Below are 14,591 nucleotides of genomic sequence, written 5' to 3' on the forward strand. Positions count from 1 at the left end.
TCTCTCATTGTTCAAATAAGCCCACCATTAAAATTATAGACTGATCATTTCTTAGTCAGTGGGCAAACATACAAATTAGCAGAGGATTAAACAATTTTGGAATTTTGGTCCCCGCTGTGCGCCGGGCGGGGAACGGAACAGGATGCCTGCAGAAATCATTTAGCAGGCATCCCGTGCAAATGCCTGGCGGGGTTCTGAGATCAATTCAGATCGTCGATTCTGGGCTGATCGGGTATCTGGTTCCCGATCGCCTGGAAAATAGGGATGGTCCGATAGGGATGGTCAGAGACAGCCCCAATCATCCTAAAGGATAGGAGTGAGGTGGCAGGGGTGCCACCTCCTCCTATCCCCTGAAATTGGGCGGTCAGGACTCACCGGTGAACTGCAGGTGTGGGGGGTGACAGTTCATTTCCCCTGCTCTGCCTGCCCCTGGAAGTCCGGGCAGAGCAGGGGAAGATGGCGGCGACGGCTGCGGGGGCCAGCGTGGCGGGGGGACCGGCGACAGTTACTTGATCACTGGCGCAGGCAGCGGGGGACTGACGCAGGCAGGTGGATGCAGCAGCAGCGGCGGTGTCAGTTGCAGCATTGAAGTTTGCCGTAAAGTGATGCTTCTTCACTGCTGCTTCTAGGTGTTTCAAATCTACAACTCCAAGCATGCCCAGACAGCCTTTGGCTGTCTGGGCATACTGGGAGTTGTAGTTTTTCAACATCTTGAGGGCCACAGTTTGGAGACCACTGTGCAGTGGTCTCAAAACTGTGCCCTTCAAGATGTTGCAAACCTACAACTCTCAGCATGCCCAGACAGTCCAGGCATGCTGGGAGTTGTAGTTGTGTAACATGTGGCCCTTCAGATGTTGCAGAACTACAACTCCCAGCATGCCTGGACAGTCTCGGCATGCTGGGAGCTGTAGTTTTGCAACATCTGAAGGGCTGCAGTTTGGAGACTACTATACAGTGGTGTCGAAACTGTAGCCCTCCAGATGTTGCAAAACTACAATTCAAAGCATGCCCAGACAGTCCAGGCATGCTGCGAGTTGTAGTTCGGAAACATCTGGCCCTTCAGATATTGCCGAACTACAACTCCCCGCATGCCTTGGCAGTCTGGGCATGCTTGGAGCTGAAGTTTTGACACATCTGGAGGGCTACAGCATCGGGGAGCGCGATGTAGATGCATGTAAGGCCTGTAGATGCTTGTATAGTTAATAAATGCAGATTGCAACAGATCTCCAGAGAATGAACTGATGCGATCCGCATTTAAGATAAAAAGCCGCTGGTACATGCAGCTACACTGCGCTCCTGTGCTCCTATATACACTGACATAATTCATAATCCCCGCCGGGAGGCAGGAGCTCTGATTGATGAAAAGCTATTCACCAATCAGAACTCCTGTCTCCCGGCGGCGGGGATTATGAATTAAGAACTGTATACAGGAGCGCAGGAGAGCAGTGTAGCTGCTTTTTAACTTAAAGGGGTATTCCAGGCAAAAACTTTTTTTTGTATATCAACTGGCTCCGGAAAGTTAAACAGATTTGTAAATTACTTCTATTAAAAAATCTTAATCCTTCCAATAGTTATTAGCTTATGAAGTTGAGTTGCTGTTTCCTGTCTAACTGCTTTCTGATGACTCACGTCCCGGGAGCTGTCCAGCTCCTATGGGGATATTCTCCCATCATGCAAGGGATATTCTCCCATCATGCAAAGCTCCCGTGATGTGACATCATCATTGAGCAGTTAGACAGAAAACTTCAGAAGCTAATAACTATTGGAAAGATTAAGATTTTTTAATAGAAGTAATTTACAAATCTGTTTAACTTTCCAGAGCCAGTTGATATATAAAAAAAGTTTTTGCCTGAAATACCCCTTTAAATGTGGATCGCAGCAGATCATTCTCTGGAGATCTGTTGCGATCCGCATTTATTAACTATAGAAGCCAGCGGTACATGCGTCTACACTGCACTGCCGCCTGCTTCTATATACAGCTGTCATAATTCCTAATCCCCGGCCGAACACGGGAGCTCTGATTGGTGAATAGCTATTGACCAATCAGAGTTCCCCTCTCCCGGAGGCGGGGATTATGAATTATGAGCGGTGTATATAGAAGCCAGTGGCGCATGTACCGCCGGCTTGTTAACTTAAATGCGGATGGCAGCGGGTCTCTGCAGAATGACCCGGTGTTATCTGCACCTCAGCCCCTGGACTATAACTCCTATCATGGGCAGAGTCTGTCCATGATGGGAGTAGTAGTCCTAAAAGTCCCACAGCCGGGGGATGTGCAAGTGCCATCCCTCAGCAGCGCTGTGGTACTACAACTACTCCCATCATGGGACAGACTCTGTCCCATAATAGGAGGATTAGTCCAAGGGATGAGGGGCAGATCCCTGCAGATCACTCTCCGGCGATCCGCATTTATTAATTATACAAGCCGGCGGTACATGCATCTACACTGCGCTGCCGCCGGCTCCTATATACAGCTCTTATAATTCATAATCCCCGCCGGGAGAGGGGAGCTCTGATTGGTGGATAGCTATTGACCAATCAGACCTCCCATGTTCTGACGGTGGGGATTATGAATTATGACAGTGTTTATAGGAGCCGGCGGCAGCACAGTGTAGATGCATGTACTGCCGGCTTGTATAGTTAATAAATGCGGATGGCAGCAGGTCTCTGGATAATGACCTGCTAGGATCTGCACCTCAACCCCTGGACTACAACTCCCATCATGAGCAGAGTCTGTCCATGATGGGAGTAGCAGTCCTTACTGTGTCAAAAGAGACACTTTGGTACGTGTTCTCTGAGGTGGTGTATATTTGCGCAAGGAAACGCCATTTGCGCATTTTTTTCCGCAAAAAAAAAACTCCAGTTAGTAAATTTGATTCTACAGTAGTGAGTGCTCTATGGTAAACTTAACCATAGACAAGGAGATTAAAAATTCTATCAAAATTTGTGCAAAAAAGACCCAAAAAAAACACTTGCGCATATTTTTGCCCAAAAAAATAGACACAAAACAGCTCTATATACAATGATAAATTCCCCCCATTGAGTTTTATATATATAGATATATGTGTGTATATGTAATGTATATATACAACCTATATATATATTATGTTTTAATAGAGCTTTATTGGGGAGATTGGGGGACATGTATCAAAGATTTTACCCCTGTTTTGTGTGTATTTTTTTGCGCAACATTTTGCGCAAGCCCCTTTTTTGCGCATTTTTTTGCGCACGTTTTGGTAGAGCATGTCGTCCAGATGTGGCTGAATCAGGGTACCTTGGAGTGACATCTATAGTACACATGGATTTATTACCTGCGTTCTTTTACTTTGCACCGAAAATTTTGTCGCACGTGCGTCTTTTTCCCCATAAATATAAGCCAACCATAACTGCACGTAGCAAAATCCTTTCTATTTCTGAAGGAAAGTTCTACTAAGGAACCACCAGAATGTTTTTACTTCCCCATCTCAATTCCTCATTTGGTTTACTTTATATTTTTACTCCTTGGTTATTCCAAAGCCCTTTGAAAATAATTTGCATATAGAATATTTGTTTCCAGTTCAGTTGTTCATTAGATCACTTGTATATTGTTATTTTATGATCCAACAATTTAATACATTTACATAGGAAATGTTTGATATCTTACTTATCGTTGAACAAGCTCTGTCACATTAAAATAGCTTTGTAATCCACTTAACACTGTAGATCATTCTCCTTTTATTTTTACAATTTACTGCTATCCGTTATACTTTTCCCCAGCGCCCGGTAAGATGGTGACTATCACTGATAGCCAGCCATCTTACCATGTGACCACGGGGGGTTTCATCCCACCCAGCCCCCCCCCCCCAGCGATCGCTGCTATCAGCTAGTCAAATCTGACTAGCTGATAGCAGCGTTTCGCTATGAGAATACTTAGCAGCGCGGTGTGTGAGTCCGGATCACGGGGATCGGGACACACATCGCTCTGCTAAGTGTCCCTTACCCGTCCCCCGGCGTCACTTACCCGGCCATGCGGTGTCCCGAGCGGTCCCGGTGCGAGCCTCACGCGGTCCCGGTGCGAGCCTCACGCGGTCCTGGAGGTGGTGCGTCCCCGGTGGTGAGTTTGCAGCAGCAGGGCGGCATCTTCATTGGCAGCAGTGAGATCGCCGTAAAGCGATCTCACCGCTGCCTCTGGGAGTTTCAAAACTGCAACTCCCAGCATGCCCAGACAGCCTTTGGCTTTCTGGGCATGCTGGGAGTTGTAGTTTTGCAACATCTGGAGGGCCACAGTTTGGAGACCACTGTATAATGGTCTCCAATCTGTGCTCTTCCAGATGTTCCAAAATTACAAATCTCAGCATGCCCACTGTGTCGAGGCATGCTGGGAGTTGTAGTTCTGTAACATCTGGAAGACCACAGATTGGAGACCATTATACAGTGGTCTACAAACTGTGGACCTCCAGCTGTTGCAAAACTACAACTCCCAGCATGCCCAGACTGCTCAAGCATGCTGGGAGTTGTAGTTCGTCAACATCTGACCCATGTCTGGCCATGCTGGGAATTATAGTTTTGCAACAGCTGGAGGCACACTAGTTGGGAAACACTAAGTTAAGTAAAAAACTTACAAGTGTTTTGCAACCAGTGTGCCTTCAGCTGTTGCATAACTACAACCCTCAGCATGCACGGACTGCCAAAGGGCATGCTGGGAGTTGTAGCAGTATGCCTCCAGCTGTTGCATAACTACAAGTTCCAGCATGTCCTTCTGCTGTCACTGCATGCTGAGATTTGAAGTTTTTGCAACAGCTGAAGGCACACTGGTTGCGAAACACTGAGTCTGTTTCCGTGTTTCGCAACGAGTGTGCCTCCAGCTGTTGCAAAACTACAACTCCCAGCATGCACGGACAGCCAAAGGGCATGCTTGGAGTTGTAGTTTTGCAACAGCTGGATGTTTCCCCCCCCCCCTCCCCCCATTGTGAATGGACAGGGTACACTCACATGGGCAGAGGTTTACAGGGAGTGCTGCAAGATTGAGATGCAGCAAACTCGCTGTCAACCCCCGCCCGTGTGACTGTGCCCTAAAAACGCTACACTACACTACACTACAATAAAATAAGTAAAAAACACTATATATACACATACCGCTACACAGCCCCCCTCCCCAATAAATATGAACAACGTCTGGTACGGCACTGTTTCCAAAATGGAGCCTCCAGCTGTTGCAAAACAGCAACTCCCAGTATTGCCGGACAGCCATTGACTGTCCAGGCATGTTGGGAGTTTTGCAACAGCTGGAGGCACCCTGTTTGGGAAACACTGGCATAGAATACCCCTATGTCCACCCCTATGCAAAACCCTAATTTAGGCCTCAAATGCGCATGGCGGTCTCTCACTTTGGAGCCCTGTCGTATTTCAAGGCAACATTTTAGGGTCACATATGGGGTATCGCCGTACTCGGGAGAAATTGCCTTACAGATTTTGGGGGGCTTTTTCTCCTTTTACCCATTATGAAAAGGAACAGTTGGCGTCTACACCAGTATGTTAGTGCATAAAAATAAAATTATTTACACTGACATGCAGGTGTTGCCGCATACTTTACATTTTCACAAGAGGTAAATGGGGAAAAAGATCCCCATTTTTTGGGACACAATTTAGCCAGAGTACGGAGATAACACATATGTGGGCGCAAAGTGCTCTGCGGGCGCACAACAAGGCCCATAAGGTAGAGTGCACCATGTACATTTCAGGTGATTTGCACAGGGGTGTCACAGATGTTAAATGAAGAATAAGGACATTGGTATAATTCATGTGTTATAATTGGGTGCAAAAAGTGGTATTATTGTGAGATTAAAACTCTACATAATGAAGAAAAAAATTCTAAAACTAATAACGAGGACACAATTACTGTTTAGGTGCAGATACACTGCAGACAAAGCTCCTACTAAATAGAGCTGCGGTGTAAATTTATGCTCTGAGGAGAATTCTAAATTTAAACGCAATTCAAGAAAGTAGTTGCACAAGAATGATAAATTTAACGCAGCTGCACCAAATTTAGACAACAGGCAGAGGGGTAAAAAACTTCTATTATACACTGGAAATGATAAATGTCCCCCATATATCTTATATCTATCTCATATCTATCTATCTACGCACACTTAATATTTATGCTTATGATACATATATATATATATATATATCGTATAAACGTATTTGTGTGTGTGTGTGTATATATCTATCTATCTATCTATTTATATATATATATATATATATATATATATATATATAGTATGTAGCAGTGTTTCCCAAAAAAGGGTGTCTTTAGCTGTTTAAACATTTCCTCACGGATCCTGTAGTTCCTAAAAACAAAACAAAAAAGTTTTATATTGGCCAGAACAAGCCATTCAAGACATCACTATTTTCTCTGGCTTGTATTAAATTCTACAGTAAAGCTACCCAATGAGAATGGATAATCCCAATACAGAAAGACTGTGGGATTTGCTAAGAAGTTTGAGAGATTGTATTGTTCCCAGACCTGTTTGTTAAGTGACCCAGTTTAGCTGCTGCTTGTTGAATTTATACATACATTCAGTTTCATTCTCTTAGATCAGATTAGACGTTTAGCAAAAAAAGATTAAAATAAACGCAGCAGAGTGTTGGACATGTTAGTGGTGAAAAATATGCAGTTCCTGTTGGGAGGGTATATTTTTAATTTTTTTAAATACCAGCCATTCCGATTTGCAAAACCATGGGGCTAAATGATAATATTCTGTCTGGCTGTTGCCACCAATAGGGGAAGCTTACTGAGTGTAAATATATTATGAGTTTAATGACAGCTGCATAAATCCTTATGATGGAAGGGGCATGGCGTCACGTTTCCCAGCGCAGGAACCCAGTGTTCTAAATATACTGTTTAAAATGCCAGGTTCTGCACAGTGATCACAGGGGGGCCCAGCGGCAGGACCCCTGTGATCAGACATCTTATCCCTTATCTTTTGGATAGGGGATAAGATGTCTAGGGGTGGAGTACCCCTTTAATTCCAAGAACAACCCACAAAAACTGCCATTTTAGAGATTTTCTTACCCAGTCATCTAGTCATCACAAATTGGCCTTTGTCAAAGTTTCTCGGATACTTCTGCTTACCCCTTCTTTTTGCCTACTACATATAATTTCAAGAACCGACTATTCACTTGTTGCTTAATATATCCCATCCCTTAAAATGTAGTAGTCAGATACTCAGTATTGTTTTACTCAGTCTATATAATAAATGATATGGCAGGTCCTGTATAAACTGAGTACACACATAACCTGGACATAATAGTTTGGCCATTTAGAAATAGAAGTTAAAATAGAATTACCGTATTTTTCGCCGTATAAGAAGCACTTTTTCTTCCCCAAAACTGGGGGGGAAAAGTTGGTGCGTCTTATACGGCAAATACACATTAAAACCTGTCCTATCGCGGCGGTCCCTGCGGCCATCAACGGCCGGGACCCGCGGCTAATACAGGACATCACCGATCGCGGTGATGCTCTGTATTAACCCTTCAGACACGGCGATCAAAGCTGACCGCTGCATCTGAAGCGAAAGTGACACTAACCCGGCTGCTAAGTCGGGCGGTGAAGTCGCGGCGTCCCGAACAGCTTACAGGACACCGGGAGGGACCTTACCTGCCTCCTCGGTGTCTGCTCCGTGCCGGGATCCCCTGCATGGCCGGCGCTCTCCTTCGTCGTCATCACGTCGTCCCGCACTCCGTTCCGTCATCCAATAGGAGCGGCGTGTGTAGCGGCATGTGTAGTGGCGTGATGGCGGCGACGGAGAGTGAGGATACCCGGCAGCAGAGATGTTCCGGAGCGACGGGGACACCCCGGGGATGCGGCGACAGCGATGGAGGGCGAAATCCAGGGCATCGGTGATGGGTCCGGAGCGGGGGGGGGACACGTGAGTATTACCTCCTATACAAGTGGTCTTCAACCTGCAGACCTCCAGATGTTGCAAAACTACAACTCCTGTCATGCCCGGACAGCCAACGGCTGTCCGGGCATGCTGGGAGTTGTAGTTTTGCAACATCTGGAGGTCCGCAGGTTGAAGGTTCAGAATCTTTTTTTCTAGATTTTCATGCTTTAAAATTGTCTGCGTCATATATGCCGGAGCGTCTTATATGGCGAAAAATACGGTACAACTTTTATATAGACAGTTTTCTTACCTCCAATAAATTGTATAGCTCCTTGGAATCTACCAGTCATTCTGGAGATGAGGTCACCAATACAGCAGCCAAGAACTGCAGCTAGAGATGCTAAAAGGAGTAAAGCACAACCAATGCCAGTCACTAGAGTACAGATCTGCCAGGATAGACTAGGGATGGCACTAAAGCTGGCATATCTTCCACATTCTTCAACCATTACTACGTTTTTCTCCTCTGTATGTGCAGGGTAAGTACACCGGCGGAAAGTACTGAATGAAACTGGTTTCCCCATTTGAAATCCATACAACCAATAAGGCATGAAGAAACTGGTGCAGCTGGCAGCAGCTGATAGAAATGACAGAAGTGCCCAAAAGGCACCAAGTAATGTCAGACTGCTTTCCATCTTCTACAGCTGTATTTTCCTGTTTGTTCTTGTTAGTGTAAATCTCGTCCTCCTAGAACAAGGGTTGACATTGTTAGAGAACTTGATCTGCAATCATTTGTCTTCGCTTGTTTCCAGCGTTACGCAACAATCTCCTGCTCCGAGCTATTCTGCTCTCTTTTACTTCATAGTCTGAGTGTAATTCTTAAAGCATTTGTATCCCAAGACATAATAGTCTCCATCCTCTAAAGCTTGCCACTTCAGTAAAATCTCTGATGCTCTTATGGGATATCTTCTCTCCCATAAACTATTTTATTGTAGCCACTAAAAGGCTCTTCCTGTTGAGGGTAAAAATAAAAAGGCAATGGGTTAAATTGCTGCTTATTTCTACAAGGGAGCATTAGCTGCAGGTGCAGTGTCTTTGGGATAAGCTGGATTGATATAGGGTCTATTCATATGGCAGAATTTCTGCTAGCGGAATTCAACTTGTAGAATTCCGCCTCAAATTAAAGGGGTAATCCAGGAAAAAACTTTTTTATATTTATCAACTGGCTCCAGAAAGTGAAACAGATTTGTAAATTACTTCTATTAAAAAATCTTAATCCTTTCAGTACTTATGAGCTTCTGAAGTTAAGGTTGTTCTTTTCTGTCTAAGTGCTCTCTGATGACACGTGTCTCGGGAACCGCCCAGTTTAGAAGCAAATCCCCATAGTAAAGCTCTTCTAAACTGGACGGTTCCCGAGACACGTGTCATCAGAGAGCACTTAGACAGAAAAGAACAACCTTAACTTCAGAAGCTCATAAGTACTGAAAGGATTGAGATTTTTTAATAGAAGTAATTTACAAATCTGTTTAACTTTCTGGAGCCAGTGATATATAAAAAAAAGTTTTTTCCTGGATAACCCCTTTAAAGCCAATAGACTTCTGAAGTTCAGAAGTGTGAATGGGAGTGCGGAATCCCACAGAGGTCTATGGGCTTTAATTTGAGGCAGAATTCCGCAAGTTGAATTCCACTAGCGAAAATTCTGCTGTGTGAATAGACCCATACTGTATCCGTTTCCTAATGCTCCAAGTAGCGTCACTAACTATGCATCATTTGTCTCGCATGTCTACTTTCTATTGCAACAATAACATTGGATCAAAATATATTTAACCAATTAATAGGCCAGGAAATTTATATTTTAGCATTTTTATTTTTTCCACCTCCCCTTCTAAGAGCCAAACATTTTTAATTGTTCCATCTGCACAGTTTTATATGTACTTTTTAAAAATTGCTAAACCAAAATTGTAAATTAAATTAAAATAAAATAAAAATAAAAAAAAGCAATTTTGCTAAATTGAGGAAGGTTCAATTTTACACCATTCTTTGTGTGGTAAAATTGACAGATTATCTGAACAAAACAACAATATCCAATTTGTACAGTTTTTGTTGTGTTTTACTAATTTTTTTAAAATGTAATCTAACATTTGTAAGGGGTTGTCCAGTAAAAAAATATCTTATACCCTATCCACAAAAATGTATCAAAGGGGTTTGACCACAGTACAGCACTTGGGAATCTTTGGCACTCCCATACAAATGAATGGAGCACATGTCATCTACAGCCCATGCTTTTTCCGAGAGCAGAGGTCCTATTCCAGAGATCGTGGGGGGAGTCCCAGCAGTCGGACCTCCTGTGACGAGACACTTATTCCCTATCCTGTGGATAGGGGAAAAGATATTTTTCAACAGGCAATACCTTGCTTTAAATTGCCACTCTGTGACAACTATCATTTTTTTTTTTATTGTTCCTTTCTATTAAAGGAAAACTGTCACAAAACTCCCCTCTCTTACTGGCAGGGGCGGGGTAACATGCCTCCATCTGGCACTGTGATGTCAGCGCCGCTCATCCGCAGCACTGTCCGCCTTATGAATATTCATACCCTCCCTCTGCCTCTCCCTCTCCTCCTCGCTCTGTATGTGACTCCACTGCGCATGTGCCAGCTTCCTGTGTACACCCAAAAGCGGCCTCAGCCCAGTGGAGTCCTGAAAAGAGCTGGTAGGAGAGGGAGAGGCGGAGGGAAGGGATGAATATTCATAAGGCGGACAGTGCTGCGGATGAGCGGCGCTGACATCACAGTGCCAGATGGAGGCTGGAGGATGTAACCCCGCCTGTGCCAGTTAGAAGATTATTTGCACATCAGGAATAATGAAGATAATGGGCGAACGGCTGGACGGATACGGGCATGGTAGGCAGCATATTGATCAGTGTCCCCCGCACTACCAGCCAGTACTCTGGTTAGTCCAGTGTGCGTTTAGTGACAGTTTTCCTTTAAGCCAGAACTCACTTTGGCACTGTGATCTGTATTTATTTATTTTTTGTTACCTGGAACTTTTTGATTACTTTTTATTTTACTTTTCTGAGATGTGATATGACCAAAAAACATTAACTATTAAGTTAAGTTAAGTGTTTGTGTTTATTTTATTTTTTTGGCTATGCCATTCACTGTGCAGGATCATTAAAGGAGTAGTATAGTGAAAAATTTCTTTATCCTATTGTGCCCGGGCTGCAAAAAAAAAAAAAAACAAGAAACATTAACTCACCTTCTTCCATTCCCCTATTGCGCCTCTATAGCTCTTCGTTCCTCCAGTCCAGTCTACTTCTTTCTTCTGTGTGCACAGATCGTTACCCTACAGTCAGCGTATCGCCGGCCGCAGCGATGTCCAGTGATAGGCTGAGTGCAGTTTCATGTAAGGAACCTGGGCCCCACCTTCTCCCTGCTTCCTGGGTCTGCTACATGACACTGCGCTCAGCGTATCACCAGGACAATGCTGCGGCCGGCGATATGCTGAATGCATTGTGACCATCCGTGCACACAGAAGAAGACCGGACCGGAGGACTGAAGAGCTATCGCGGTGCAACGGGGGGGGGGGGGGGGGGGGAATAGAGGAAGGTGAGTTAACGTTTGTTTAGCATTTTTTTTTTGCAGCCCAAGCACAATGGGATAAAGAGCATTTTCCCTATACTATTCCTTTAATATATTTTAATAGTTTGGACTCTTCCGCAAGTGACAATAACAAATATGTTTGTTTTTGTTTATATTTGGGGGGAAAGAGGGGTGAATAGAATTTTCATACAATTTTTTTTGAATTTTTTACACTTTTTAAGTTACCAAAGGGGACTTGTATGAGCAATTTAATTGCTCATACAGATCAATGTAGTATATATGTAATGCAGTGATCTATTAGATTGGCACTATAATGGTACATAGGCAGGCTATATCAATAGCACAAAGGCCTAGCAAAGACCTCAGGCTGCAATGACAATGGATCATATCGCAGGGAGCCCATCTAAACCACTGAACACCAAATGTGCCATTTAAATGGGTAAATAGCCTGTATCAGAGATCGCGGCGGCCCTTGGTATGTAATTAGTATGAAGCAGGGTCAAGCAGCAGGCCTTCTCCATACCCCCTTAACAAAAATAAAAATCATGGGTCATTAAGGGCTTAAAGGAAGTTCTTATAAAAACCAGGGTTAGAAATTATTAGTATACTACTATATAAAGCAGTGGTCCCAAACATGGCTCTCCAGTTTTTCCTAAACTACAGTTCTCGGCATGACATGAAGATCAAGTTCTATATACTAGCACCAGGCCACATGCAGCCCACCGAACATAGAGGTTCAGTCCGCTGGAGATCTTGCTGGAGAAAAAAAAAGCATAGGGTCCATGTATTATTTAAAATAGTATATAGACATTATACTTTATTTTTTGAAGTAAGTGCCCCAATTACCATATCCTTTTACCATGCAAGTAAATGCAAACAATGGCATGTAATGTGTAACAAATTAGGAAGGCGATATACAAAGAATTAATTTTACTCCTAAGAAATCTTTATAACATTGAAAAAAATGAATGTGCATTATATTTCTGAGAAGCTCTGCTGTGGAGTATTAGCATGCATTACACAACTAAAAGATCATATTTATATAAAGTGACCCATAGCAGAAAAAATCTGGACACTCCTGTACTAACACATTAAGACTGTAAGGTTCTGTTGAAGAGAAAGTCATCTTTAAGACAACAGTGCATCCTGTCGCTTACTACTAGAGTTTTTGCTTCACATGCAATATAGTCTGAGTTTAAGACCAGCACAGAAAACAAAAAGAGGTTGAATTAACTTCAAGGGATATTCCAGGAAAAAAAAAACTTTTTTATTTTAGATCAACTGGCTCCAGAAAGTTAAACAGATTTGTAAATTACTTCTATTAAAAAAAATCTTAATCTTTCCAATAATTATCAGCTGCTGAAGCTGAGTTGTTCTTATCTGTCTGCAAACAGTGCTCTCTGCTGACATCTCTGCTTGTCTCAGGAACTGCACAGAGCAGAATAGGTTTGATATGGGAATTTGCTTCTACTCTGGACAGCTCCCGAGACAGGTTTCATCAGAGAGCACTTAGACAGAAAAGAACAACTCAACTTCAGCAGCTCATAAGTACTGAAAGGATTAATATTTTTTTTTAATAGTGTGAAACAGCCGGCATTGCTTCCGAGCGCCCACCTGTCTGCACCGATGCTGTGATCCAGCCTTTCCGTGGACCGGACTCCCATGCTGAACAGTCTCCGTTGAGCGGTGAGTGCATGCACGTACCTTTGTTGCTACATTTGTTGATACTTCACACTTTTCGTATGTGCTCCCCGCAGGAGACGCATTTATAGGCCTCTGATGTCATGCAGTATCCCTGTTTTTCAGGTGCAGTAACGCTATAGTGTGCCCTCTCCTTTCCTGGTCTTTTTGCATAATTTACAAATCTGTTTAACTTTCTGGAGCCAGTTGATATATAAAAAATGTTTTTTCCTGGATAACCCCTTTTAGTCTATAAAGGTCTACTGTGAGCCCTGTCAAATTGCAGGAAGGATAACAACCACCCGCACATACACAATTTTTATGTAGGATGATCTATACAAAACATTGTGCTCTGTAGTTCCACCTCTGGTCCTATGTTACAGCACACTTCACTGCAGAGCAGAGAGCAGCAGTGGGCCTCTGCCCAACCTTGCCCAACAATTTTCAGTTTGCCCCTAATGCCAACACAGCTGCATAACAACAGAACTGCCCTTAACCACCCTCACCATACTGTCCGATTCCTTATATTCCCTTCTTGGTCTTCCGTATGAGTGAAATATATGCTAAAAATGTTTCCTCTCTACCATTTTAGGGTAGATGTGACATGTACAATTGTAATAGATCTTACACTGCAGCCTTCAGAAGACATCTATCTGCCATGACAACTGAGTGGTGCCTCACAATTGCATCACAGGGGAGCCAATTGGGACCAGAAGAAGAATAGACACCTGTAAAGTGACTGCGGCATCTAAAGAGCCAAACAATTGACACTGGACTGATCAAAGGGTGTCAGCTACAGATAACAGCTAGCAGCTGGCAGGTACTTCCCCACCCGATGTAAACCATATATATACATGCTACGTCAGGAGGGAGTTAAAGCACATCTCTACCTTTTTAAGGCCATTACATGTTTAAGTCCAACATTTTGTGATGAATAACATAGGGATACCAATACAGAGCCAGAGTTGCAAGAGTAACAATACTGGTACCACCACTGCCCCTATCCTCCAGCTGATGGCAGAGTCCTCCCAATGCACAGTACTAGTAATCACTGGTGGGCAGTGGCAGTAGTGACTCCTCTTGCAGTGCTGGCCACGCACTTCCTTTTCCTAACCTCTCACTTACATTATTGCCGGCAGCACATACCCTATTTACACATGGAAATGCCCTACCAACTAATAAATGTTTTGTAGGGCCGCACGATCCCAGTGATCAGCCAACAAACAAGCATTTGCTCATTGTTCAGCTGATCGCTGGGTTTTTTACACAGGGTAATATTCGTCCCTTCTGCCAATAATCACCCTGTGTGAAAGGCCCCAAAACACAAAGCAAATCAAGGCCAGCCGCACCATAAATTCTGTTTTTATTTACCACTGTGTAGCAAGATGTATACACCGGCACCGCCAGACAAATAAATATCCTGCCGCAAATTAACTTCCAGGTTTTGAGCACC

General features: G+C 43.7%; 1 protein-coding gene across 4 annotated transcripts in view; it reads right to left on the minus strand.

The window, feature by feature from the left end:
- LOC130290506 (LHFPL tetraspan subfamily member 1 protein-like) overlaps positions 1-14,591 on the minus strand; it is a 40,096-nt gene that overhangs the window by 20,228 nt on the left and 5,277 nt on the right. For 3 of the 4 annotated variants that reach the window (XM_056538236.1, XM_056538233.1, XM_056538234.1), the window contains exon 2: positions 8,173-8,871. In XM_056538236.1, coding sequence (XP_056394211.1) covers positions 8,173-8,554 — 382 coding nt within the window. In that variant the 5' untranslated portion in view covers positions 8,555-8,871. The remainder of the gene's footprint in view (positions 1-8,172; positions 8,872-14,591) is intronic. The other variant, XM_056538235.1, reaches the window with a different exon arrangement.

The sequence above is a fragment of the Hyla sarda genome, chromosome 9, assembly GCF_029499605.1.
Source record: "Hyla sarda isolate aHylSar1 chromosome 9, aHylSar1.hap1, whole genome shotgun sequence".
NCBI lineage: Eukaryota > Metazoa > Chordata > Amphibia > Anura > Hylidae > Hyla > Hyla sarda.